Genomic DNA, 24,430 nt, shown 5'->3' on the forward strand with positions numbered 1-24,430 from the left:
CATAGTCCCGACCCGGCGTGTTTAGTTAAAGCCTGTTGAATGACGCTAAAGGAGACTTTTAGCATCAATAACAACGACAAAGGCACCTGGCCAAGCATCCGTATTTTACGAGATGGGAGTGAGAATGTGTTGCAAATCCATCTAAACAAATATTAGATGTTTAAAGCCGACTCCCAGTATCCTGTTTCACAGCCTGAATATCAAACTCTGCTTCTGGGGTCGGTCGGTGAATTCCCCCGACTGTCCAACAACCCACCCAAACTCTTTCAGTCTTTCAGTTAGTTTGCATCTAAGTGTTCATGGTTTTGGACCTCCATCTGCTCATTCTGGCATTATGATTGCATCAATCTGTATTGCATCTTTTTGCAATCATTAGTTGTTTAGTCAAATGTCTACTTTCAGACATTTAGTGTCTACTTTTAGTCATTTAGTGTCTACTTTCAGTCCTTTAGTGTCTACTTTCAGATATTTAGTGTCTACTTTCAGTCATTTAGTGTCTGCTTTCAGTCATTTAGTGTCTACTTTCAGACATTTAGTGTCTACTTTCAGATATTTAGTGTCTACTTTCAGTCATTTAGTGTCTACTTTCAGTCATTTAGTGTCTACTTTCAGACATTTAGTGTCTACTTTTAGTCATTTAGTGTCTACTTTCAGTCCTTTAGTGTCTACTTTCAGATATTTAGTGTCTACTTTCAGTCATTTAGTGTCTGCTTTCAGTCATTTAGTGTCTACTTTCAGACATTTAGTGTCTACTTTCAGATATTTAGTGTCTACTTTCAGTCATTTAGTGTCTACTTTCAGTCATTTAGTGTCTACTTTCAGACATTTAGTGTCTACTTTTAGTCATTTAGTGTCTACTTTCAGTCCTTTAGTGTCTACTTTCAGATATTTAGTGTCTACTTTCAGTCATTTAGTGTCTACTTTCAGTCATTTAGTGTCTGCTTTCAGTCATTTAGTGTCTACTTTCAGACATTTAGTGTCTACTTTCAGATATTTAGTGTCTACTTTCAGTCATTTAGTGTCTACTTTCAGACATTTAGTGTCTACTTTCAGTCATTTAGTGTCTACTTTCAGTCATTTAGTGTCTACTTTCAGTCATTTAGTGTCTACTTTCAGACATTTAGTGTCTACTTTCAGTCATTTAGTGTCTACTTTCAGACATTTAGTGTCTACTTTCTGACATTTAGTGTCTACTTTATAATGTTAAAATGTGTGTAAAAGTTTGTTGTGTAAGGCATGAGAAGCTAATCTAACCGCCAGTTACACAAAACTGGTTTGGAGCTGTACGAACAAAGTGATCCATGCAAACCAAACCCTTAGGGTTTAGCTTCCAGTTTGAATAACTAATGAAGAACAACAGAGAGAGTTTGTGAGGGAAGAGATAATATCAGAACAACCTTAGAAAGAATAACCCATCTGTTCATTTCATGGTGGTTAGATTGCTGCAGAGCTCTCTTCTCGTGCCTCATTACAACAATCTTCAGCTGATTAAAAACGCCGCAGCCTGACTCGGAACCAGGTCCACCAGGAGAAAACTAGACACTGAATGTCTGAAACTAGTAGACACAAAACAATTACAAAAAGATGCAAAATTTAAAAAAAATGTTATCATTGTTTCTGCTTGATATGCTAAACTCTATGATGTGGATGGTACGCTGCTTTTTCTGTTCAAAACCTCAGAGATACAAACTTGACAGCTGCATTAAAATAAAACTGCTATTTTTCTCTTTTATTTCAGATTCAAATATCGAGGAAATGGAGTTGCTCGGCAGGTTGAAAAGCTTTTTCAAAGTATTGAATGAAGCATTAAGTGAACCGTAATTATTAAATACATATTAACAAAACTGAATGATTGTTGAGTGATAGTGCGCTTGTGACTTACAAAGACTTACTAAGATACATAACAGCTACAAGTGTATGCACTATACAGGATTGACCCTATTATACTCTATTGACAGGAATTGATAGGTCAAACCGCAAACAGCCACCCACAAATAGTCTATAAACAAAGCATCAGGCTGTCTTTGAGATTTCACATGAACAACGGTTAAAGTTACTCAGGCTACCAAAGAATACCATAATTCCTCCGTTCAGTTAGGTCTAAGCGATGCACCCAAGTGTCCATCCTTAACCGTTTTGCCAGCAGCGTGTTAGCATTTGAACAGGGTGCTGTGTGTCCACAGTGTGTGCAGACTGTAGCTACAGTATTGCCTGAGACCTTTTGGAGGAACACTTAGTTCACAAATTTGTGATCTCCCTGTAGGGGAAACAGTCTCTAACATGTTCCGTTTGGGCTTTAACTTCTTTACTCTGCAAACAAAAGTGTATTTGCATTTGGACTTGAACCTGGAATTGAGTATAACATGAAAATAAACAAGAACTTTGCTGTTAAAATGTGAAAAGGTGAAGTGTACAACATGAAGCTGTTACTTGCATCTATTCTGAATAACACCAAAGGATGCATCCAATAGCCAAGTGTGACTTTGCTCAAGATGCAAAGGCATTATACTGTCAGCTAGTCCAATCAATCAATTGTAACAGATGAATCAGTCGTGCTATTAATGTCATTGCTAAACAATTTCTTAGTGAAACCAAAATTAATTAAATGCCTTGTTTTCTTTTTGCCATGGCTATATAATGCTAACTGCAGAATGGATTTCAAGGACTTTGCGCGCCGATTAATGGCCTCCAACGTTTATATTTTTTCTACAAATCTTTGAGTTAACATGTATTAAACATGATTTGAATTTGCACCTTGCGCCGCCCAGCCTTGATGCTCATGACAAGAATAGCATCTTTGTTGAAGTGAACTAGGTTTAAATCACTGTCATGCATGGATGAATGATATTTTTGCAATTTTACACATAACAATCCACAGTGATCACATTACACAAAAGTGAAATTGCATGTCAAAATGACACACTGTTCATATTTTTAGAGGGCCCCTAAAATTTCACAAATCATGTTTTCGGGGGAGCCCATGTCTTATGAAGCTCCCTCTAGCTCCCCCGTAGTTCGCACCCTGTTTAGGAGTAAAAGCTTTTTTTAATACATTTTCCAGAATCGTTTATTTTGCCGCTTTCAGACACTTTGATGCTTTTTGACGTCAGTTCTAGTTTTTCAGAACATCAGACACTAAAGTCCACAAAGATTTAACATCTGTCTCCAAACTGACAGATTATACAAGGACCTTTAACCTGACAAAAACAAACTATAAACTATAAAAACTGATTCAACCTTTCTGAACAACTGAAGTTAAAATAACAAACATTTTAAAAACTACCTCAAACACAAGTTAAATGAAATATAAGAGACTAAACTAAAGATAAAGCAACTAGAAGTTAAACCTCTGATCACTTGTAGGGATGATGTGTCACCTGGGCGGTGCGGAGTGGGTGTGTATTATAATATTATATTATAATATTTTACAGTATAAAGATCGAGGAGTTCTCAGACTTTTCTATCTCTCTCTCTCCTGTCATTCAGGTAAATATACTTTTTATGACATAACTATTTTATTTTCTATCTTTGAGACGTTAAAACTTCTCTGATTGGTTTAGATTCTGTTTCAACTGCGAGAAACTAATTTTTTACGAATCTTTTGATGCTTTTTTCAATGTTTTTACCAATTCATGAATGCCAATTTTTATGTTTTTTCGGCAGTTCTGGCAGCTCTTTCCAACGTTTTTGGAGCTTTTTTACAATGTTTCTGTGGGGTTTATTGGGCTAATTTCTTGCTTTTTCTCAGTTCTTGCAGCTTTATTCAGTGTTTTTTGAAGAACCTTAAAGTTAAATTGGTTTTGAAACTTTCGGCACATTTTTCAAACATTTGCGAGTTTTTGTGTAGTTGTTGCATCTTTTCTCTGTCCCTTTCTAAAGAACTTATTTGTGATGTAACCTAGGGCTGGGCGATATGGAGAAAATCAAATATCACAATATGTTTGACCAAATACCTCGATATCAATACCGCAACAATATTGTAGTGTTGACTATTGGTGCTTAAATAATCATCAGTAATGTGGATATAATGACTAAGTGGGAAAAGTTCAGAAGATGACATCACTTTGCTGTAATTCAGCCTTTAAAACCAGGAAAAGACACTTATGCCATATCAGGATATTACGATATCCAAAATCTAAGAAGATATCTAGTCTCATATCACGATATCGATTTATTGCCCAGCTCTAATGTAACCTGTCTGTTATGATGCCATATGGCACATGTTTGTTTTTTCTGAATAATCTTTATAATGAAGTGTGTTATCATGTGATATTCCAGATATACCTCCTGCTGCTGACTCTAGACCTCATCTCTCTCCTGTCATTCAGGTAAATATACTTTATATTATTATTCTATCTTTAACTCATTTCAACTCTGTATGTTTATATCTGCAACCATTCAGAATGTATTCTGTCTGCATCAGGACTTTATGGATTTTTTCTGCAGAAAGATTTAGATTAATAATACTGTGTGCAGTTATTCTGCGCTGTAGAAACTCCTGATGTCACTTGACAAGTTCTTACATCATCAGACAGTCAGGAGACATTTATAAAACTAAAGACATACACTACGTTAGGAAGGGAAGAGATGTCAGATATGTCAGAGTAAAGTCTCTAACAGCTTTTATATGATAATATAAAGAGATGTTAGATATGTCAGAGTAAAGTCTCTAACAGCTTTTATATGATAATATAAAGAGATGGTAGATATGTCAGAGTAAAGTCTCTAACAGCTTTTATATGATAATATAAAGAGATGTTAGATATGTCAGAGTAAAGTCTCTAACAGCTTTTATATGATAATATAAAGACATGTTAGATATGTCAGAGTAAAGTCTCTAACAGCTTTTATATGATAATATAAAGAGATGGTAGATATGTCAGAGTAAAGTCTCTAACAGCTTTTATAACTGTGTTCTGCAGATCAACATGAAGATCTCTATCTTTGCCGGTGTTCTGCTGCTCTCTCTGTGCCAACTGTGCAGTTGTGTTGCCCCTGCTTACCATCTTAGGGGGATTGATGATAACAAGTTTGAACGAGAGCATATCGTGGCTAACCTATGCACCCAGGTGATGATGGACAGAGGATTCGCTGTCCTCGACAAAACCACCTGTAAGCCGGAGAAAACCTTCATCAAAGCTCCAGTGGACGAGGTCCGAGCCGTCTGTGGGGGGAAAGGAAGTGGAGTCAGCAAAGAGAACTTTAAACTGGTTGAGTGTAAAGTTGATCCTGCTCATAACAAGCCTCCCAACTGTCAGTACACGGTGGAGGAGGTGGAGAAGAAAATCCTGGTCACCTGTGTCAAAAACCAACCTACTGAGTTTAAAATACAAGAGTAATCTGTTACTACAACTGATGAATCAGAGTAATCTGTTACTACCTGATGAATCAGAGTAGTCTGTTACTACCTGATGAGTAACTTGTGTCTCCTGTTGAATAAAACACGTGACAGTGTAACTCTGGGTCTGTTTTAATGTCGTCATGTTCACTCTTTCATAAAGTAGATGTGGGTAAAACTACAGATCAATATAATAACAATAACAACAATAACTTTTTGTAGTTTTAACTGTAAGAAACCATCTGATTCTCTGAAGACAAGAAGTCTGAAAACTGCTGACGTTAAACATACAATATGTAACTTTCTGCCACTAGGGGTCTCTCTTCCTAAACACTGGATGGTAACTCAGACTTCTGATGATGTTGGGAAGTTGTGAGGAATTATGGGAGTTGTAGTTTTTATTGTTAAACACCGTCGCTGATTAGAATCTCTTCAAGGACGCGTTTACCCATTCAAGTTTATTTACGTTATGTTTAGTAACATTTAGTTATTCTAATAAAATAGCTGCAGTTTGCCCAACATTATTATGTTTTTCTTGATATGAGTCATAGTCACACACACAGACACACACACATACTCACACACAAACACACACAGACACACACACACACACACACAACACAGACAAACTGACACACACACTCACACACACACACACACACACACACACACACACACACACTCACACACACACACACACACACACACACACACACAGACACACACACACATAAAGACACACACACTCACACACATACACACAGACACACAGACACGCACACACACAGACACACATACACACACACACACTTCTTGTTACAGTTTTTTTCGATTGCTAAACGACAGTGGGCACAACTGGAGTCACATGTGCAAAACTCAAACTACAGTCTGCACTACCTACAGTCACCTGAGCTAAACAGTTCACATCACCTGCAAAACTCATTCACAGCAACACAACTCTTAACACACGTCTCAAACAGTATGCACAGGCCTCACTGAGATAACACACACACACACACACACACACACACACACACACACACTGTCACTCAGAACACACTGAGGGTAAAAACACTAGCATCAAACACCAATACAGAGATTACAAACTTTCTCATCTTTACAGTTTGAACGATTAGAGTGACTTGACACGACTCAACAGTTTATTTAAGGAAAAAATATAGATTGTATAGCATACCAATTTTTACATAAGGTAAACAAGAAGGAATGAAAATCAGCAGTTTTCTTCAATAAAGTATTTTGTCTCTAGTAATTTATGGAATTACTGGGGAAAAAACTAAAGGTACATAACAGTACCAGAGAATAGTGTGACTAATCCTGCCTCTCTCCAGCATCATGTGGCAAGTTTTCTTCATCACACTGGATGTCTGCATCATCTCTAAATACAAATGAATGTGGTGTTTCTATTGCTTTCACCTCCATTACTTTCTGAAAAACAGTAAGAATGCAGTTTTACTATTGTAAAGATATTGTGTTTTTCACTTTTTTTATAGCTGTGTACATAACCTCAGACATCTTACCTGGACATGTTGGTATCTTTGCTCTTTTACCTGTTTCTCTCAAACAGTACAGTGTATAACTGTCTCATTCTTATTTGGTGTTTGTATACAAAAAAAGTCTTTCTGAGCTTTCTCTGTATAAATACCGTATATGTTCACTAACTAGTCTAAAATAAGACACCTGCTTAGGCTTTCAGCTAAAATTGCAATCAGCAGTGTTTGATAGGCACCAGACTGAAATCTATTCTGTTCTGAATGTGTGGTTAACAGTTCTGACAGCAGTGTGTTAGCATTTGAACAAAGTGCTGTAAATCTACAGTGTTGTGCACGTTGTGGTTAAAGTCATGGGATAAGTGTGTAGAGTTTTGAAAACTGTGTTCAAGCGATGAGAAACGAACTAGAGTTTGGTCCACATGAACTGCTGCTGTGCAGACTGGAGTTAGAGTTTTGCACATGTGACTCCAGTTGTGCCCACTGTCGTTTAGCAATCGAAAAAAACTGTAAAAAAGGAACCAATGAAGAGAGATAAATGTGTGTTTGAGGATGAGTTGAGGATTGAGCCACCAGATGGCGCCCTGACTCTCTTACACAGTTTAGATTCTGTCAGAAACAAGAACACACTGAACACAAGTGGAGCACTAACTAAAATAATCTGTTCACCTTCAGCTCTGATCTCTACATGTTTGATGGTTATGATGCTGCTGTTTTTAAGGAGAGACACTAACAGACAGAAACATCATCTTTACCTTTATTAATCTTCCATAACATGTCTTCTTTCAGAAAACATTCATGTCACTACACTTTGTCTGTTTGACAGAAAATACTAGTCTTAATAAGGTTTGATGCTGATATCTTTTAGTTAAAATGTTTTAAACTCTTCACCTGTAGTGTGTTCAAAATGCCTGAATTTTCACTAACATACTTCTGTCCAATCCGTAGTCACATTTTCACACAATAACACAACTAGCCAACATCGGTCTCTTCAGGCCATCCCATGTTTTTTGACAATGCCACGCAGCCGCTCGCCCCGTTGTTTAATTAACAGTAACATCATGTTTGTTAAAAATTAAAATTAAGAAAAGAAGAAAGAAAGAAACCAGAATTTGGACTGGGTAAGGACAGCGAGCCATCTTGACATCAGAGTCATCATGTAGTTCCTCTGATGAAGTTGTATCATATTGTGAGTACTTTGTGATTAATCAGTTTGAGACTTGTTTAAGAAAAGTTGTAATATAATGTAAAGTGCTACACAATAACATTATCACATTATATTCTAGGTGTAATGAAAAATCCATAAAGACATTGTTGAAAAAGTGAACACTAGCTACCTATTTAAAAAAATATATATAATCTGAATAATAACTTGATATTCTGAGTTCCATCCAGCTGTTTTTGGTATTTCTTCAGGTCGGGACGTCAGCTGACCTAATCTGGGAAAACTAAATGATATTAAAATAAATAGATATGTTAAACTAACACAATACTAATATTCTATGGAGGACTAAAAGTGCCACAATTAAATAAATAAACACACCATTAAATAATTACCTAAATGTGTCATTAACTAATTAAAATTTGAATTAAATACATAAATGTGTTACTACATGTGTCATTAATTAATTCAATTACCAATTCATTTCATGTAAAATACATATATAATTATTTGTCACAATTAAATAAATAAATACACCATTAAATAATTACTTAAATGTGTCATTAATTAATTAAAATTAGAATTAAATATATACATGTGTTATTAAATGTGTCATTAATTAATTCAAATACCGATTCATTTTATGTAAAATACATATATAATTATTTCACTATTTACATTTACATTTCATGATCCTGCGTTGCAGTGCTTCATGAATTACTTAAAACTGTCAAACTGACCCATCAAAAGTTGGTAGGCGGAACCTAACGCCTGATTGGTTACCCTGTGCATCAAGCCAAGACAAATCAATTCCAGATAATGGATTGATGCAGAGCTAGTGCTCCAATACACTGGGTGGCGCTATTCACCTCTACGTTGGTTTAGATACTCAGTTAAACAGAACTTTCATTGCAACGCCTAAAAATCAAGGAGAACACTCAGTCCTGCTAGCCCCAATGTTGAGGTGCAGGACAAAATGTCTAAAAGTTGCCCGGAGCTGCTGAGAGAAGCAGCAAATTTGATTGAGGAAGCTCTGAGCAGAAGTCCAACGGCTCCCAGCAGATACCGGCGTTCAATCACGTACACCTCTCCAAGGTAAGCTAAGTAGTTTCATGTTTGCCAGGTGTGCTACTAATTAATGATTCGGGACACACGTGTGGGTTAAATTAGATCGACTGCAAGATTAACATGTATGCGTATGCTTATTGATGCTTTGTGTGCGTAACACGTTCATTGTTGTTATGGGGAGCATAAAACTAGTTCGCTAATCGGCTAAATTTTTTCTGTGTTGCATCGGAGGTAGCAAGGCTCTTTGCGCCATATAACATTGGAGCGGCCAGAAGGAATATGACCAGACGACCAGCACAAGTCCAAGTTGCCGAAAAGCTACACACACACTGTCTGTTGTTTGGCTGACCACAATGCGGATAAAATTCCAAGCGTACTGTTTAAAGCTGAACTTCTTACTTCAGGACTTGGAGAGCAAAAAGTAACATTTTCAGGTCAGTGCGAAACTAGGCATTTACCAAAACTAAAAAAAGTTTGTACTGTCTGTGACTTGTTGAAATTATTTGCATTTCTTTTTATAGTGACTCAAACTTAATTGATGTTCATAGTGTGAATAATAGTTATCACAGGCTTATTTGCTTAATTTAACCCTTGTGTTGTCCTTCAGGTCCCATTGACCTGAAGGACAACACAAGGATTATGTGCTTCCGTTTACTTTGTTGAGAATTGCTCTCTAAAACCGGTTTCTTTTAAAGTAAGTTAGTAAAGTTTATTTCTAGAACACATTTAAACACAGTTTAAGATGACCAAAATGCTGTACAAACCAGAACTAAGGTGCTGTATTAACCCTTGTTTAGAGAGCAATTCTCAACAAAGTAAACGGAAGTACATAATCCTTGTGTTGTCCTTCGGGTCACTGGGACCCGAAGGACAACACAAGGGTTAAGGTGAGGTGAGTTATGATTTTGTTTTGTTTTTTTCTCCAGGGAATGACCACGATCCCATGGTTATAACAAATAAACTGATGGAAGGGGGAGGCTTTGAATTTCTAAAACTTGTAGGATCTACTCGCAGTCGAAATCTTGCATTGCTTCAGTGTCCCAGCACTGGATACACCCTTGCCTATCTGAAAGATCCATCGACGATGATTGGACAGGCTACAATCTACATACGTCCACTTCAACAGGATCTACCCTTAGATTGTGTACATACATTTACAGAGACCTAGTTTAATACATAATCAAAACAAAGATTACTGGTGACTTTTAATCATTAATTAAAAGCCATTTGTTGTTGTTAGGAGAGCTCACGTCCTGCCTCTGGTCCAGTCATCCCCTGCATCACTTGTCAGAAGGAAGTTCCCTTTTCAGAGATGAAGCTGCACAGATTGAGCTGCAATGGGTATGTACTTCTTAAAGCAATGCAAGGGTAGCATATTCATTTTCTTTGGGAATATGTCTCTCTTAGAGTGTTGTGCACGCAAATAAGCGAGTATGACCATCATTTCAATTGTGTTAACTTCAAGGACACCCAAGCAGGAATCAGAAAGAGAACAAGAGGGAGGCCAAGGTGAAGAAAATGATAGTGAGACAGCCCTAGTCAGTGACAGTGTTCCAGTGAGGCCTGAAACATCAGCTGAGAGTGCAGTAGTACCGGCAGTGATTGTCAACGAGGAGTTGGATCGCAAAGAAACACAGTGGTTTGTGTCATCACAAAAGTGTTGCTATAAGATTGTGTGTAACTGAAAAGTTAATAGAAAGATAACACCTGTACATAGGCGGAGTTTGACATTCGAACCAGGGGGGGCAAAAACCTGGGGGACACAGCACTATCACATATGGACAAAACAAACATGCTAAATAAACATATGTTTATTTTTGTAAGCAGATTTGAATTTACATTGTAACAATTTAAAACCTCGAGCTCAATTTAGTTAAAAAAAGAAGTCCATAACACATATAATTCTTGAGCGACAGATGCAAAAAATCCACAACAATCTCTGTCCCCACAGGGCAGGTACAGACACAGCCGGCTGCACGCTTCTCTGTTCACAACGCTGTCTGTTCTGCTTAACGTGAAAAAGCTTAACGTGGTTTAATCGATTAACGATCACCAAATTTATCATGGCCATATCTTGAAATTAACACTTATGCCTGTCAAAAGAACTCGACAGGCTATGGCGAGGAAAAAGCTTGTACCTAAACAATGATTACCAAATTTCTCTCATATTGCTCCTCATAACCACTGAAAACTGTCAAAAAATCTAACCAGAAAGGTGGTGATGATTGATCGTTGTTTAAGTATATTAAACCACGTTAAGCTTTTTCATGTTAGGACTGATAAAGCCCATGAGAACCGTTGGGAGTCAACCAACAGCCGCTCCCGCGCCCTGCTGAAAATGTGAAGCAGAAACGCTAAATGTCAGATAACGTCCATAATAATTGGACTTTGGGTTCTTTTTTTGACAGTTTTCCGTGGTTATGAGGAGCAATATTAGAGAGAAATTTGGTAATCATTGGTCATTGTTTACGTACATTAAACCTGACCTGCGCGAAAGAGAAAAACGTTATGCGTCATTGTACCCAGCACTTGTGGAAATGTACCTCGAATGCGTCTCTGTCCCCAGCACATTTCAAACCAAACTGACGCGCGGCACGGGCTGTCCTGGAGCACAATAGACAGACGGTGGCAGAATGCCCCGACACTTAAATGCAACTAACATGTAGGTTAACAGTGAACAATCAGTGTTGGACCTCCAGTCTGTTGAGATGCCTCTCCAAACGCAGAAACCAAGCGCAATCGCACCATAAAACGTTAAGACACGTTAAGAAAAAAGATCAGTATTTTGCCGTCATCCAATGACATGAAAACAAGTCATCCACAGCGATCAGTAGATCCACAGAGTCCCGGTGTAGCCAGCAAGGCCTCTACTAGCGTCATATTCACCAGTCAGCTCCAAACAGGTGAACAAGGTGAACTTCGCCGTTTAAACAAAGTGGAATGAAACGTATCAAAGTCCAAATCTACACAAAACGCACATTCAATTAGTAAGCTGACAGGTATGCAGCTAACATGCCAACTCACAATATGTCTCTCTGGAATAGATAACTTTATTGTTGTTGTTGTTGTTTGTTTAGAATGGAAGCTTATTAAAGAACCCACTCAAGCTGCCAAAGTTTTCAAAGGGAATCTGCTAAGGGAACATGCAACTGGGAAACCACTTAGAATGAAGATGGATGTAAGGGACTCTGAAGAGGACAGGGAACGGGAGCTTCTCTTATTCTATAAACAGCAGCAAGAATGGGCATGTCCACTTCATTGTACTCTGGTTGGTAAGTAATATAAAGTTTATAATAGAAATACATCAGTACAGTTTATACCACTCAAGTAGCTTATATGGAATTGTTAAATGGGAGAATGGAATGCACAAAAATATATCATTGATAAAAATGTTATATGTATGTGAATATTGTGCACAATATGCTCTTGTTATCTGGAATAATCAATATTAAGGATGCTATTCTAGAATTAACAGCCAATAGAATTTTGACTGTTTTTCTCCCTTGCTTGTTAAATGTTACCTAATCCAGTTACCTGTAATAGTCCGCCACTTTTTTTCCACTGTGTTATTATCAGTATTTTATTTCAGGTGATGTTGCTATCGGAGAGGGAGTGATGCGGTACTTTATGACAACAATCATATCCAAACTCCAGTTTGGATTCAGTCTAGATCTTGGTAAGTATCTTACTAATTTTTGAAGGTTAATCCATCTATAAATTGCAGGAATGTCTGTCTGTAGCGCATGTCTCTCAAACAGTTAGTCCGATGGATTTCAAACTTGACAGGTGTCTTGCTATGGGCATGAGTAAGTGCAGTGCCAAGTTTGACGTTGTTTGGATAAAAGCAAACGATATCGTTACATATAAAGGTAAAAGAAGCACACATTGGCTTTTGCCGCTTGCCATTCTCACACTGCATGCAACGCTGACTGAGCACCTGTTTGTGTCATGACTCACTCTACACCGCCTCTCTCTATACACACACACACACACACACACACACACACACACACACACACACACACACACACACACACACACACACACACACGCTCTACGTACGTTCTGGTGGTTGATGAACGCAGAGATGTGCTGTTTAGCGGAGGGCCGGTGGGCAATGTTTTGTGTCAGGTAAATCAGTAAGTCAGTAGTAGGGTATACAGGGGAGTTGCATTTGAAGTGGTTTGGGGTCCTTCTGGAAGTCATTTTGGAGTAGGCTACAATTTGGTAATTTGGTAAGTAATCGCCTGTTCCAAACAGGCACATTTTCAACGGGCACTGCGCTAGCATAATTTTTTTTTTTTATGTATTTAAGAGGTTAATTGTTGTGACTTTATTCCCTGCTCTCTTGGTACTTTACAGGAGGAATGGGCCGAACACTGCTATTTGAGGGTGAACCTGACCATCTTGTTCCAGCAGCATCAGAGGCACTTATTGAAAGTAACCTCTTCCGGGTTGCAGGAAGGATGTTGGCCCACACCTTTCTCCATGACAGTCCCCATGTCACAGGATTAAGTCCTGCTGTAATTCATGTACTGTTCAATGGGGACTCTGAAATGGCAACTGTTGATACAGAAGACTGTCCTGATCTGCACATCAGGAGCATCATAGAACTGGTATGTAACCTAAAAGAAACTTTGCCATGTAAAAAATATTGCTTGGGCAGATATAATAACTTGTATGGTCTTAATTCTAGCTTGAACATGAAGAACTTACACCGGAACAGAAGGACACAGTTTCAGATCTTTCCATGTCTTGGGATCTTCCGGCCGTCACCAAAACAAATCGGAGATGGCTGCATAACAAACTTCTACTCCATGCAGTGAGTTCCTGCTGGTTAAGTGACAGAATTCATTGCTGTACTTGTTGAAATTATAGAATGTGTTGTGAACCCTGGCTTGTTATGTTAACACGAGAGTTTAAGTACTAGAGTTTTAATGGATTTTTATAAAGCACTTTATTTTGCTTTTATTAACATTTTCCCTACTGTGCCAACTTTTGTCAAATTTGGGTTAAGGATTTGGGCTGTAATATGGGTCTGTCTGTCTCTTACGTCGTTGGGAGGACCATGCGCCAAATTAAACAGTTGAGAAAGGGACTGAAAGATGTGATGGTATGACCCCTGCTGACATCTTGGCCAGATGTTGTCCCACTTCTTTTCCCCAAAATGGCTGAAATGCAGTTTACACCCCAGGCAAGTCAGTAATTTAGTTATATTTGTGACTCAACTTGATGAATTTACGTGTATTTTCAATGACTGAGCTGGTTATTTTTCAATTTTCCAAGAATGTGATCGGCGTAGTCTTTCGCCAAAAAAATTACAATTTTTGTTTTCTTTAAGATGCTCCTAGAAAAAAATCACATGGCCAGTTGAGGACAGTGATGATGAAGACTTTGACTTAGACACCACCTGCCGCATCACTGGCTTTCTAAGGATGTTCATTGAAATAGGTATAAACCTTATTTTCTCTCTTTTACAAATGCTTCTATGTCTCATGGATAGATATGATCAATTAATGTTGAACTAAATGTCTTTAATCCATTTTATGACTTTTAGCTTCATCAGGTACTCTGGCCCAGCTGCTGACATTCTGGGTTGGCTGGGAGATGCTTCCTCCTGAACTGAGAGTGGAGATTTCTGGGGGAACCCTTCCTACGTCCTCCACATGCTTTGGAACACTAAAGCTGCCAGCTCATTTCAAAATCGACATGGACTTTGAGAAAGCACTTGTCGCTGCCATAAAAAGTACTGGATTTGGGCTTGTTTAAGTTTTTTCAGACAGATGTCAATTAGGGCTGGGCAATGTTTCAATATTATATCTATCGTGATATAAGACTAGATATCGTCTTAGATTTTGAAGAAGTGTAATATCGTTACATGGTAAGTTTAGTCTTCTCCTGGTTTCAAAGGCTGCATTACAGTAAAGTGATGTCATTTTCTGAATTTACCAGACTGTTCTAGCTGTTCTATTATTTGCCTTTAACCACTTAGTCATTATATCCACATTATGATGGTTATTTATCCGAAATCTAAATGTGGAAGCTATTTTGTGAATGCACCAATTGTCAACCTTACGATATCGTTGCAATATCGACATCGAGGTGTTTGGTCAAAAATATCGTGATATTTGATTTTCTCCATATTGCCCAGCCCTAATGTCAATGCATACACAGTTCAGATGAATTGACACAAGTTCAGTGTCTTTGAAAACATGAACACACTGTATTGACAGTAGTAGTAGTAGTAGTAGTAGTAGTAGTAGTAGTAGCAGTAGTTGACCTTTTTTTTTATTCTACATATTTTTTCCATTTACTGAAATCAAACTGTTCTGCACCTTCAGTGCTAACAGTACAGCATTCATGTTAGTCATTCTGTGGACCATAATGAGGAAGGAAGCTTCAAAGAAACAGCTTTTTTTCCCCTTTCTTTTTCGTTTTTTAAAAGGAAAGCAAACTTTCAGTTTTTCCTTGCTTGTTCTAACACAACAAATAAAAACATGGTTTGGACATCAGTCTAAGATTCTTGATAACACTTCCACAGTCTCTACATATAGTCTAAGTGCATCAGTAACAGAAACTCCTGGAGCTGGCAAAATTGCAACCTCTTCATCTGAGAGCTCACGGGCCAGCTGAACCTCGGGGACTGACACAGTGCCTCCATGAAGGCAGTGAGGTCCGTTCCAGTCGATCCCATATTCTTCCAGAACCTGAATGGATGACAAGCATAATCTATCTTGTACTTAAAACTAGTTTGACATGTCCTTACACAAGATTGTTATTTTTGGTCACCAAGTCAGTGAGAAATGAAATGTTAATTAAATTCAGTTTTGCAAAATAATACAGCTGTGCATAGTATGCACTATAGAAACTACAGCTCACAGGTTGATCATTAAAAGCGCAGGAGATTTTAAAGAGACAATAATCTATAGTAAATGTTTCATTTAAAGTATCACATTTAGCACAATTTTTCTCCCATAATTCCTTTGGGGAAACAATTTAAAAAAGTGTTTAAAGTTGATTGTTAACCTCAGTAGGATCCTCCTTGCTCTCTGTAACTTCTCCAGAGTTGCTGTGGTGACTGATTCCTTTCAGTTCTAAGACCGTGAAAGTTCCAAGCATCTCGAAAAGAGTCGAGGCTTTGCTGAACCAGTGGAAGGAAAATCCGGCGCAGAGCGAAAAGATGGACATAAATTGTCTGGATTCAGTGTTCCCTGATCTTCCAATGAAGTGAAGATCTGATAGAAGAGGTCCAGGGCATGTTCATAAACATCTCTCCACATCCTCTGTATTCTGTGTTTAGGATAAAATTGACAAATTGTTAATTTATGTGACATATGCTAAAGTACATTCAACTAGTATGTTAGTTGTGTGAGCCTAGTTGCCGAACATATTTCTCTACCGCTGATTGTGGACACTTCTGCCTGTGATGTGTGAATTCCTGTCGGTACCTCTGCTTCTGATCATGAATTCTGCTACATCTGCATTCTCCCCCCCCTTTATCAGACCGTACCCTTGATGGCAGCCCATACTGCTCAACAGCGGCCATAAAGCTCTGTAAGTCCGTATGAGCTCTGTTATTGCCGGCCACAGTCAGGTAGACCACTAAACGACTGAATCCATCCACCCCACCGTGGACAACAAATCTCCACCTGTTGCAAACACATGAAAAAATACAACTTTATTGTAAAATAATTGTAATGAAACATCTAGAAAGATGCATTGTTTATCTGCTAATATCACTGACCTGATGAGCTTATGGTGGCCATCTATATGCCACAAAGAGTTTGGGCCAGGAACAAAATACTGCCGTCGCCTTAATACACGCAGCCTCAGACGTCTCATGTAGACTCCCTCTGCATCGACTCTGCATAAAGACTCTTGCAGTCTTGATACTGAGGGGAGGAAATTAAAATGAATAACCACACACTCACTGGCTACTTATTTTGAGGATATAGTGGTGTCATAATAAAATACATAATGTGTGTAAAACAGTCAACTATTACAGAACCACCACAGCCTCAAAAATGTACTGTACTGTCAGATATTGTCCCTATTAATATATATATATATATATATATATATATATATATATATATATATATATATATATAGATTCCACATGCTCGAACAGACATGACCTGAGATTTTTTGCCTCCTATGATTATACCCTTTTCTATGATTATATTATACCTTTTACAGCAGGGGCGGGGGCACATCTGGACAGCTGAGAATATTACTGTCAGATATTGTTCCACCTCTATTAAACAGGAGGCTAAAAGTCACAGGACATGTCTATCCTGATGATACAAGTCAGCCAGTCCTGAAATGTGTGTTTCTCTTCTATTATACAAATTCTACATCTCAGAGGCGATGTCTTTCCATAAGCAGGCTTCCTTCACCTTTCAAAAGGGCAGAGCTCCAAATTAAAAATACATTTAAATAATGCCCATATTATACTCACTTGGAACATGCACACCTCTTGCATTCAGGTGACCACGGATTAGCTTGTAGCCGGTGTTTGGATGACTTCTGTGAATTTCACTTACAATACGGTCTAAGTCCTCATCATTCACAGCTGAATAGAGATCTGTCTTTCTGTACAAACAAGAAAAACACAACATCAAGTAATGTTACCTTAAACGTCATATTCTTTCCGAGTGTATGAGAGCAGCAATTCATAAACAGAAAACTCATGAATTTTGTGTAAATACCTTAAACTGTATTGTTGCCTGCGCCTCCTGATGGTCCTCTTTGACACTCCAAACATCGCTGCAAATTGAACTGCAGGAATTCCACAAAGAAGTTGATGCTCCAGAACTGCACTCGGTATGTCAAACGCCAAACGCCCCGGTCCCTGTGTGTGTTGGGCCTGATGCACCCTGGTACCAGAGAAGCGGTGGACAACTTCTTCTAGATTTGCAATCACTCTGTGGTCGATATCTTCGTCGGAAAGTGCGGAAATGACTCCAACAACTTCAATAAGTTCCTCTGCTTTACTAGCTACATGCTCTGGGTCAGCAGGTCCTGCTTCTAAATCCTCTGCTAAGTTTAAAATGTCTCTAACCAACTCCCTGGAAAGTTCACGGAGATCCTCCATTGTCTCTATCCAGGTACTCTACTTCAGACCAAAGCAATGGATCAGACTAAATTCGCGTTAGCCCCGCCCACTGACTTTGATGGGTCAGTTTGACAGTTTTAAGTAATTCATGAAGCACTGCAATGCAGGATCATGAAATGTAAATGTAAATAGTGAAATAATTATATATGTATTTTACATAAAATGAATCGGTATTTGAATTAATTAATGACACATTTAATTACACATTTATGTATTTAATTCTAATTTGAATTAATTAATGACACATTTAAGTAATTATTTAATGGTGTATTTATTTATTTAATTGTGACAAATAATTATATATGCATTTTACATAAAATGAATCGGTATTTGAATCCATCTTATGGACTCTTGTGAACATGCTAAACACGACCCCATCTGAAAACTTTACTACCATTATCAATGATGGCATTGTGAGATTAAAAATGACATCATCAGTGACATCACAGGACATTGTCTTGAAAGTTTATGAGCGTTGCCTAGCGTCTGCGTCAGACACCTCTCCTGCGTCTGTGGACATGGGAGGACAATGTTTTGTGATGTCACTGATGATGTCACAGTTTATGTGACACATCGTCATTTGTGATCTCACAGAGACAATGTAGCATGATGTCAAATAACTTGGACAATCAATGACACAATAATGATGTCACTAGTGATTGAACTAAGTTTTTGTTGCAAAAGATTTGTGATGTCATCACCGACATCACTGACTCGTTACCTCACCCCATTTGAAGGCAGCATGTTACATCATCAGTGACATCATGGTACGTTGTCTCTGTGAGATCATAAATGATGATGTGTAACATAAACTGTGACATCATCAGCAACATCACAGAACATTGTCTTGAGAGTTTATGAATAGGACCCGTTACTCCCATCAGGTTGTTTTTTGACAATGCCACGCAGACGCAGACACACCACTCGCCCCGTTCGTAGACGTAGGAGGACTCGCAGGTCCTCCCGCGTCCACAGACGGAGGAGAGTTGTCCCACGCAGACGCTAGGCAACGCTAAGAAACATGCATTTTTAGGGTCCTATCAAGTGTAGTGATCTCACATTATTTTTACGATTGACTCAGCTGCTATAAAGACGTAGAGAAGCACCGGAAACAGCTGGATGGATTGAACTAGTTGTTTGAACCAAGTAAGTTAAATTAGCAGTCAGGATTATCATTTTTTTATGATGAAACTATTGATCTGTTACATAGAAACTATTGTTCATATAGACCAGCGGGGGAGGGTATATAGCTGCAGACATGGCACACCTTCTCTTCTCTGCTTCTCTTCATAGTCGTCAGATTCATCTACCAACCCTTATAGAGCTGGCTCAGGTTTTCCTTGGACCAGCTCTTAGTTATGCTGTTATAGGTCTAGGGCCTTATTTTAACGATCTGAAACGCAAGTATGAAACGCCAAACACAAGTAGCTTTGTGGGCGGATCTCGGGTGCTGTTGCTATGATACCGGCGGGATAAATGAGTCTTGCGCCCGACGCAAATCTAAAATGGGTTGGTCTGAAATAGCTAGGTGTTGTTTGGGCGTAACGTGAAAATAACCAATCAGAGCGTCATCTCTCATTCCCTTTAAGAGCAGGCGCACTTGTTCCACGGCGGACTGCTATTATGACGGCGGATTTGCCTGGCGCACGCCAGCGGGAGCTGCCGATGCGAGATGCGGCAAAGTAAAAATGCCCGTCTTAGCCGGGTGGCGATGTTGCTGCGGCCTCCGGCGCATCTCCTCAAGTCTGGAGAGGATTCTGCAGCCATGGAGCGTGGGCCTCCAAAACGCGCCCACCTGCTCCTGTTGTGCCCCTTCCTCCTCCCCCTCCATCTCCATCCACCCGCTCCACCAGGAGCGCGCAGCGCAATACTCCCGGACCAGATCCGCCGGAGTGTCCAAATCCACACCGTAAGTTCAACATCACGTCTCCTTAAGTCCTCTAATATTTCCTCTTTTATGTCATCAACACATCCATGATTCATGGAAATGTTGTGTAAAACACAACAAGCCACAAAGAATGCTGCGACTTTTTGAGGACTGTACTGTAAAATGCCTCCTGATCTATCCAAACACATGAAGCGCATTTTCAGTAATATTTTTCTTTATAATTATGTATGGTTTTCAAAAATGGGAACTGCTGTAGATGAGAGAAGTGTATGCGCGTTGTGCACACGCTACATTATGGCCAAGCATTCGTCCCTAAAATAGCATCTGAATAACGCGCCACTGACTTTAGACCAGGTTTTTCCTGGTCAGTGGCGGAATTGTTTTCTGAAACTGCAAAATAGGACTACGTAACGTTTGCGCCGGAACACGCCTCCTCTTTTCGCTGAACCGCCCCCGGGAGCGCAAATACATTCCCTAATTTACCGACGTGCGTCTGTGGAGGGAAAAGTCCGCTGTGCGTCGGGTGCAAAATAGGAATGATACATGCGTCGGTGTACAAAGGCAATTGCGCTGTGTGCAAGATAGGGCCCCTAGACTGCTGGGAGACTTCCTTTGACACACTGAGATCCTCTCTACTCTCTCTTTCCATCTGTGTGCATTCATGTCCCAGTACTGTGGTCCTGCTCTGCGCCCTGCTACGCCCCACTACACCCTACTACTGCTACAACTATTATTTCTAGTCATGTTTCCATTATCTTTATTGTTACTATAATTGCCACTGTTCATCATACCAACTGCTATAATTCAGTTAATACACTGCATATATCTATATTATTCTTATTACTAGTATAATGTCACTGCTACTACATGTTGTTCATATTACATAGCCATATGTATTCTGCTCTTATAACACAGCAAACTGCATTTCACTGTCTATGTACTTGCACACTGCACAATGTCACTAATTTGAATCTAATAATTATTATGAATCATATTTCTCTATCTGTATATCTGTATCACTGTCTCTGTGTCCCAACTGGCACCGGCAGATACCCGCCCACCAAGAGCCTGGGTCTTTCCGAGGTTTCTGCCTAAAAGGAAGTTTTTTCTTGCCACTGTTGCACTAAATGCTTGGTTTTGGGGGAATTGTTGGGTCATTGTAAATCATTTAATTGTCACTTAGTCAATTCAAGACACTTTAAAGAGAATAAGTGAACACAGAGTGATATCCATCCCACCCTCATTTAAAAAAACAAATTCCTGATTAATAATTTAACTAACCTGATGATGTCACCTGTCCGTGGTTCTATCCATCCAGCTGTTTTCTGTGATTCTCCAGGTGGTGATGGCAGCTGACTCATTCTGGAAAAAATAATGTGAGATCATTACACTTGATAGGGCCCTAAAAATGCATGTTTATTAGCGTTGCCTAGCGTCTGCGTCGGACAACTCTCCTCCGTCTGTGGACGCGGGAGGACCTGCGAGTCCTCCTACGTCTACGAGCGGGGCGAGCTGCGTGTCTGCGTCTGCGTGGCATTGTCAAAAAACAACCAGATGGGAGTAACGGGTCCTATTCATAAACTCTCAAGACAATGTTCTGTGATGTCACTGATGATGACACAAATCCTTTGCAACAAAAACCTTGGTTCAATCAACAGTGACATCATAGGGTTCTATGATGTCACCATTGTGAGATGGAATGTTGTCTCTGTGACATTCCATGATGTCATTCCATGATTATAAAATGTTTTTACAAATATATCTTCATTAGTAATTACGATAGTATCTTGTTTTATGTTGATCGACACTCTTTTTATGTTGAGCACTCATAGATTTGTGTGTGTGTGTATGTGTGTGAGAGAGAGAGAGAGAGAGAGAGAGAGAGAGAGAGAGTGCGCGCATGTGTGTGTGTGTGTGTGTGTTAGTGTGTGTGTGGGTGGGTGATGTCTCTTCCACGTCCGACTCCTCTCTCTCTGTCCTCCTCTTACTCTGACTCTCATTGCCTCCGAGCTTGCAGAGTTCTCTAAATGGCTTCCCTGAGGCCTATCTGTAGTGCTAAGGCTCAGACCGATTGGTGTTCTGTTTTCTGTTCAAGTGTTTTCAGGTGTGTATGGAAGTTCCTACAATTGCCAGATGAGTTTTGCATTTTGAACAGAGTGATTATACCAATGACAACAGGAGATTTCGTTTTTGAACGGTGTCTAATGTAAGAAAACGTGTGTAGTGTTTTGCAATAAATGTGTTAAAGAATTGCAAACAAAGTGCAAAGTTGACAATGTGTTTAAAGGTCCCATGACATGGTGCTCTTTGGATGCTTTTATATAGACCTTAGTGGTCCCCTAATACTGTATCTTAAGTCTCTTTTATATAGACCTTAGTGGTCCCCTAATACTGTATCTGAAGTCTCTTTTATATAGACCTTAGTGGTCCCCTAATACTGTATCTTAAGTCTCTTTTATATAGACCTTAGCGGTCTCCTAATACTGTATCTTAAGTCTCTTTTATATAGACCTTAGTGGTCCCCTAATACTGTATCTGAAGTCTCTTTTATATAGGCCTTAGTGGTCCCCTAATACTGTATCTGAAGTCTCTTTTATATAGACCTTAGTGGTCCCCTAATACTGTATCTGAAGTCTCTTTTATATAGACCTTAGTGGTCCCCTAATACTGTATCTGAAGTCTCTTTTATATAGACCTTAGTGGTCCCCTAATACTGTATCTGAAGTCTCTTTTATATAGACCTTAGTGGTCCCCTAATACTGTATCTGAAGTCTCTTTTATATAGACCTTAGTGGTCCCCTAATACTGTATCTGAAGTCTCTTTTATATAGACCTTAGTGGTCCCCTAATACTGTATCTGAAGTCTCTTTTATATAGACCTTAGTGGTCCCTAATACTGTATTTGAAGTCTCTTTTATATAGGCCTTAGTTGTCCCCTAATACTGTATCTGAAGTCTCTTTTATATAGACCTTAGTGGTCCCCTAATACTGTATCTGAAGTCTCTTTTATATAGACCTTAGTGGTCCCCTAATACTGTATCTGAAGTCTCTTTTATATAGACCTTAGTGGTCCCCTAATACTGTATCTGAAGTCTCTTTTATATAGACCTTAGTGGTCCCCTAATACTGTATCTGAAGTCTCTTTTATATAGGCCTTTTTTTGCAAATAGCTTATGGAAACAAATGTGAAACCTGCATTTTATGTTTTTCTTTGTTGGGTGTGTCTATGTGTCTGTGTGTGTGTGTGTGTGTGTGTGTGTCTGTGTGTGTCTGTGTGTGTGTTTTTGTGTGTGTGTGTGTGTGTGTGTGTGTGTGTGTGTGTGTCTGTGTGTGCGCACGGGTGTGCATGTGTGTGTGTATATGTTTGTGTGTGTGTGTGTATTTTTCAATGTTAATGTTTCTCTATTGTTGTAGCTCATCATTGACAGTAAGCTGCATCAGAACAAAGTGTGAAAACTTCTTCAAGAGTTAAAACATTAAGATCTTAACTTGAGTGTATCAGTTCAGTTCAAGTTTATTTTCATATGCATACTAGTACAGAGTACCCCAGCAATGAAATACAATGTGCCTTACTCTCTCAGCACCAGTCAATAAGTAACAAATATAAATAACATTTAAAAACAGTAACCATATTAACTAAGCTCAGACCTCAGCCCTCCTCTCTTCTGTACTATCATTCAATAACCTTATTACCTGGGGTTAAAAACTATCTCTGAAACGTGATGTATGCGTTGGGATGCTCTGCAAACATCTCCCTGATAGAAGGTGGGTGAAGAGATTGTGTGCAGGATGACAAGAATCCTTAGGCAACACAAGAATCCTTAGGAAACCCATATATATATATATATATATATATATATATATAGTCAGTCTTAGAGGTGATATCTTAAGCGCAGAAAGGCTTTGGTAAAACTTTCATTGGTATGAATAAAGTTTTGTATTCTAATCCCTCAGCTCGAGTCTTAACCGGACGCATGTCCTCCTCTTTATTTCCAGTTTCTAGATCCTCACGCCAGGGCTGCCCCTTGAGTCCTGCACTATTTGTCATTTCTCTGGAGCCTCTAGCTCAAGCTATCCGCCAATCAGTTATGGTGTCACCGATAAACATTCGTAGTACTCAGCATCATCTCTCATTATTTGCGGACGATGTTTTGGTTTTTTTAGAGAACCCCTCTCAGTCCCTCCCTCACCTTCTATCATTATGCGAGGAGTATGGAAGCTTGTCAGGCTTCAAAATTAACTGGTCAAAGTCCGCTCTACTTCATTTAAATGACGCTGCCCGCGATTCAACCATTCCTGCTAACATCCCCATTGTTTAAATATTTGGGCATTGAGGTCTTGCCTAGCT

At 39.0% G+C, this 24,430-nt stretch overlaps 2 protein-coding genes and 1 long non-coding RNA gene across 7 annotated transcripts; 2 read left to right on the forward strand and 1 right to left on the reverse strand.

Moving 5' to 3' along the window:
- Positions 1 to 3,477: 3,477 nt before the first annotated feature.
- Positions 3,478 to 5,464, forward strand: LOC120562755 (ribonuclease pancreatic A-like). The gene is made up of 3 exons (XM_039806643.1): positions 3,478 to 3,486; positions 4,279 to 4,328; positions 4,923 to 5,464. The coding sequence occupies exon 3, from the start codon at positions 4,929 to 4,931 to the stop codon at positions 5,337 to 5,339; it is 411 nt and encodes a 136-aa protein (XP_039662577.1). The 5' UTR covers positions 3,478 to 3,486; positions 4,279 to 4,328; positions 4,923 to 4,928; the 3' UTR covers positions 5,340 to 5,464.
- Positions 5,465 to 8,905: 3,441 nt separating this feature from the next.
- LOC120562757 lies at positions 8,906 to 15,583 on the forward strand. 5 transcript variants are annotated; one of them, XR_005639823.1, is made up of 9 exons: positions 8,906 to 9,103; positions 10,003 to 10,220; positions 10,317 to 10,417; positions 10,542 to 10,715; positions 12,154 to 12,348; positions 12,666 to 12,752; positions 13,439 to 13,692; positions 13,773 to 13,898; positions 14,141 to 14,264. XR_005639823.1 is itself a non-coding variant. In XM_039806644.1 (9 exons), exons 2-7 carry the CDS (start codon positions 10,414 to 10,416, stop codon positions 14,193 to 14,195), a joined length of 774 nt encoding a protein of 257 aa, XP_039662578.1. In that variant the 5' UTR covers positions 8,906 to 9,103; positions 10,317 to 10,413; the 3' UTR covers positions 14,196 to 14,270; positions 14,418 to 14,527; positions 14,634 to 15,583. The 5 variants fall into 5 exon arrangements, 2 of the variants coding, with proteins under 2 accessions (XP_039662578.1, XP_039662579.1); XM_039806644.1 differs by lacking the exons at positions 10,003 to 10,220; positions 10,542 to 10,715 and adding exons at positions 14,418 to 14,527; positions 14,634 to 15,583 and having other exon boundaries at positions 14,088 to 14,270; XR_005639822.1 differs by lacking the exon at positions 8,906 to 9,103 and adding an exon at positions 9,402 to 9,510 and having other exon boundaries at positions 14,094 to 14,264.
- A 1,287-nt stretch (positions 15,584 to 16,870) lies between these two features.
- On the reverse strand, positions 16,871 to 17,887 carry LOC120562759. Its single transcript, XR_005639824.1, has 3 exons — positions 17,788 to 17,887; positions 17,538 to 17,671; positions 16,871 to 16,968 (listed from the first exon to the last, which is right to left on the reverse strand). It is a non-coding gene; the product is annotated as an uncharacterized LOC120562759 (long non-coding RNA).
- Between the last annotated feature and the right edge of the window lie 6,543 nt (positions 17,888 to 24,430).

The sequence above is a fragment of the Perca fluviatilis genome, chromosome 7 (assembly GCF_010015445.1).
Source record: "Perca fluviatilis chromosome 7, GENO_Pfluv_1.0, whole genome shotgun sequence".
Lineage (NCBI taxonomy): Eukaryota > Metazoa > Chordata > Actinopteri > Perciformes > Percidae > Perca > Perca fluviatilis.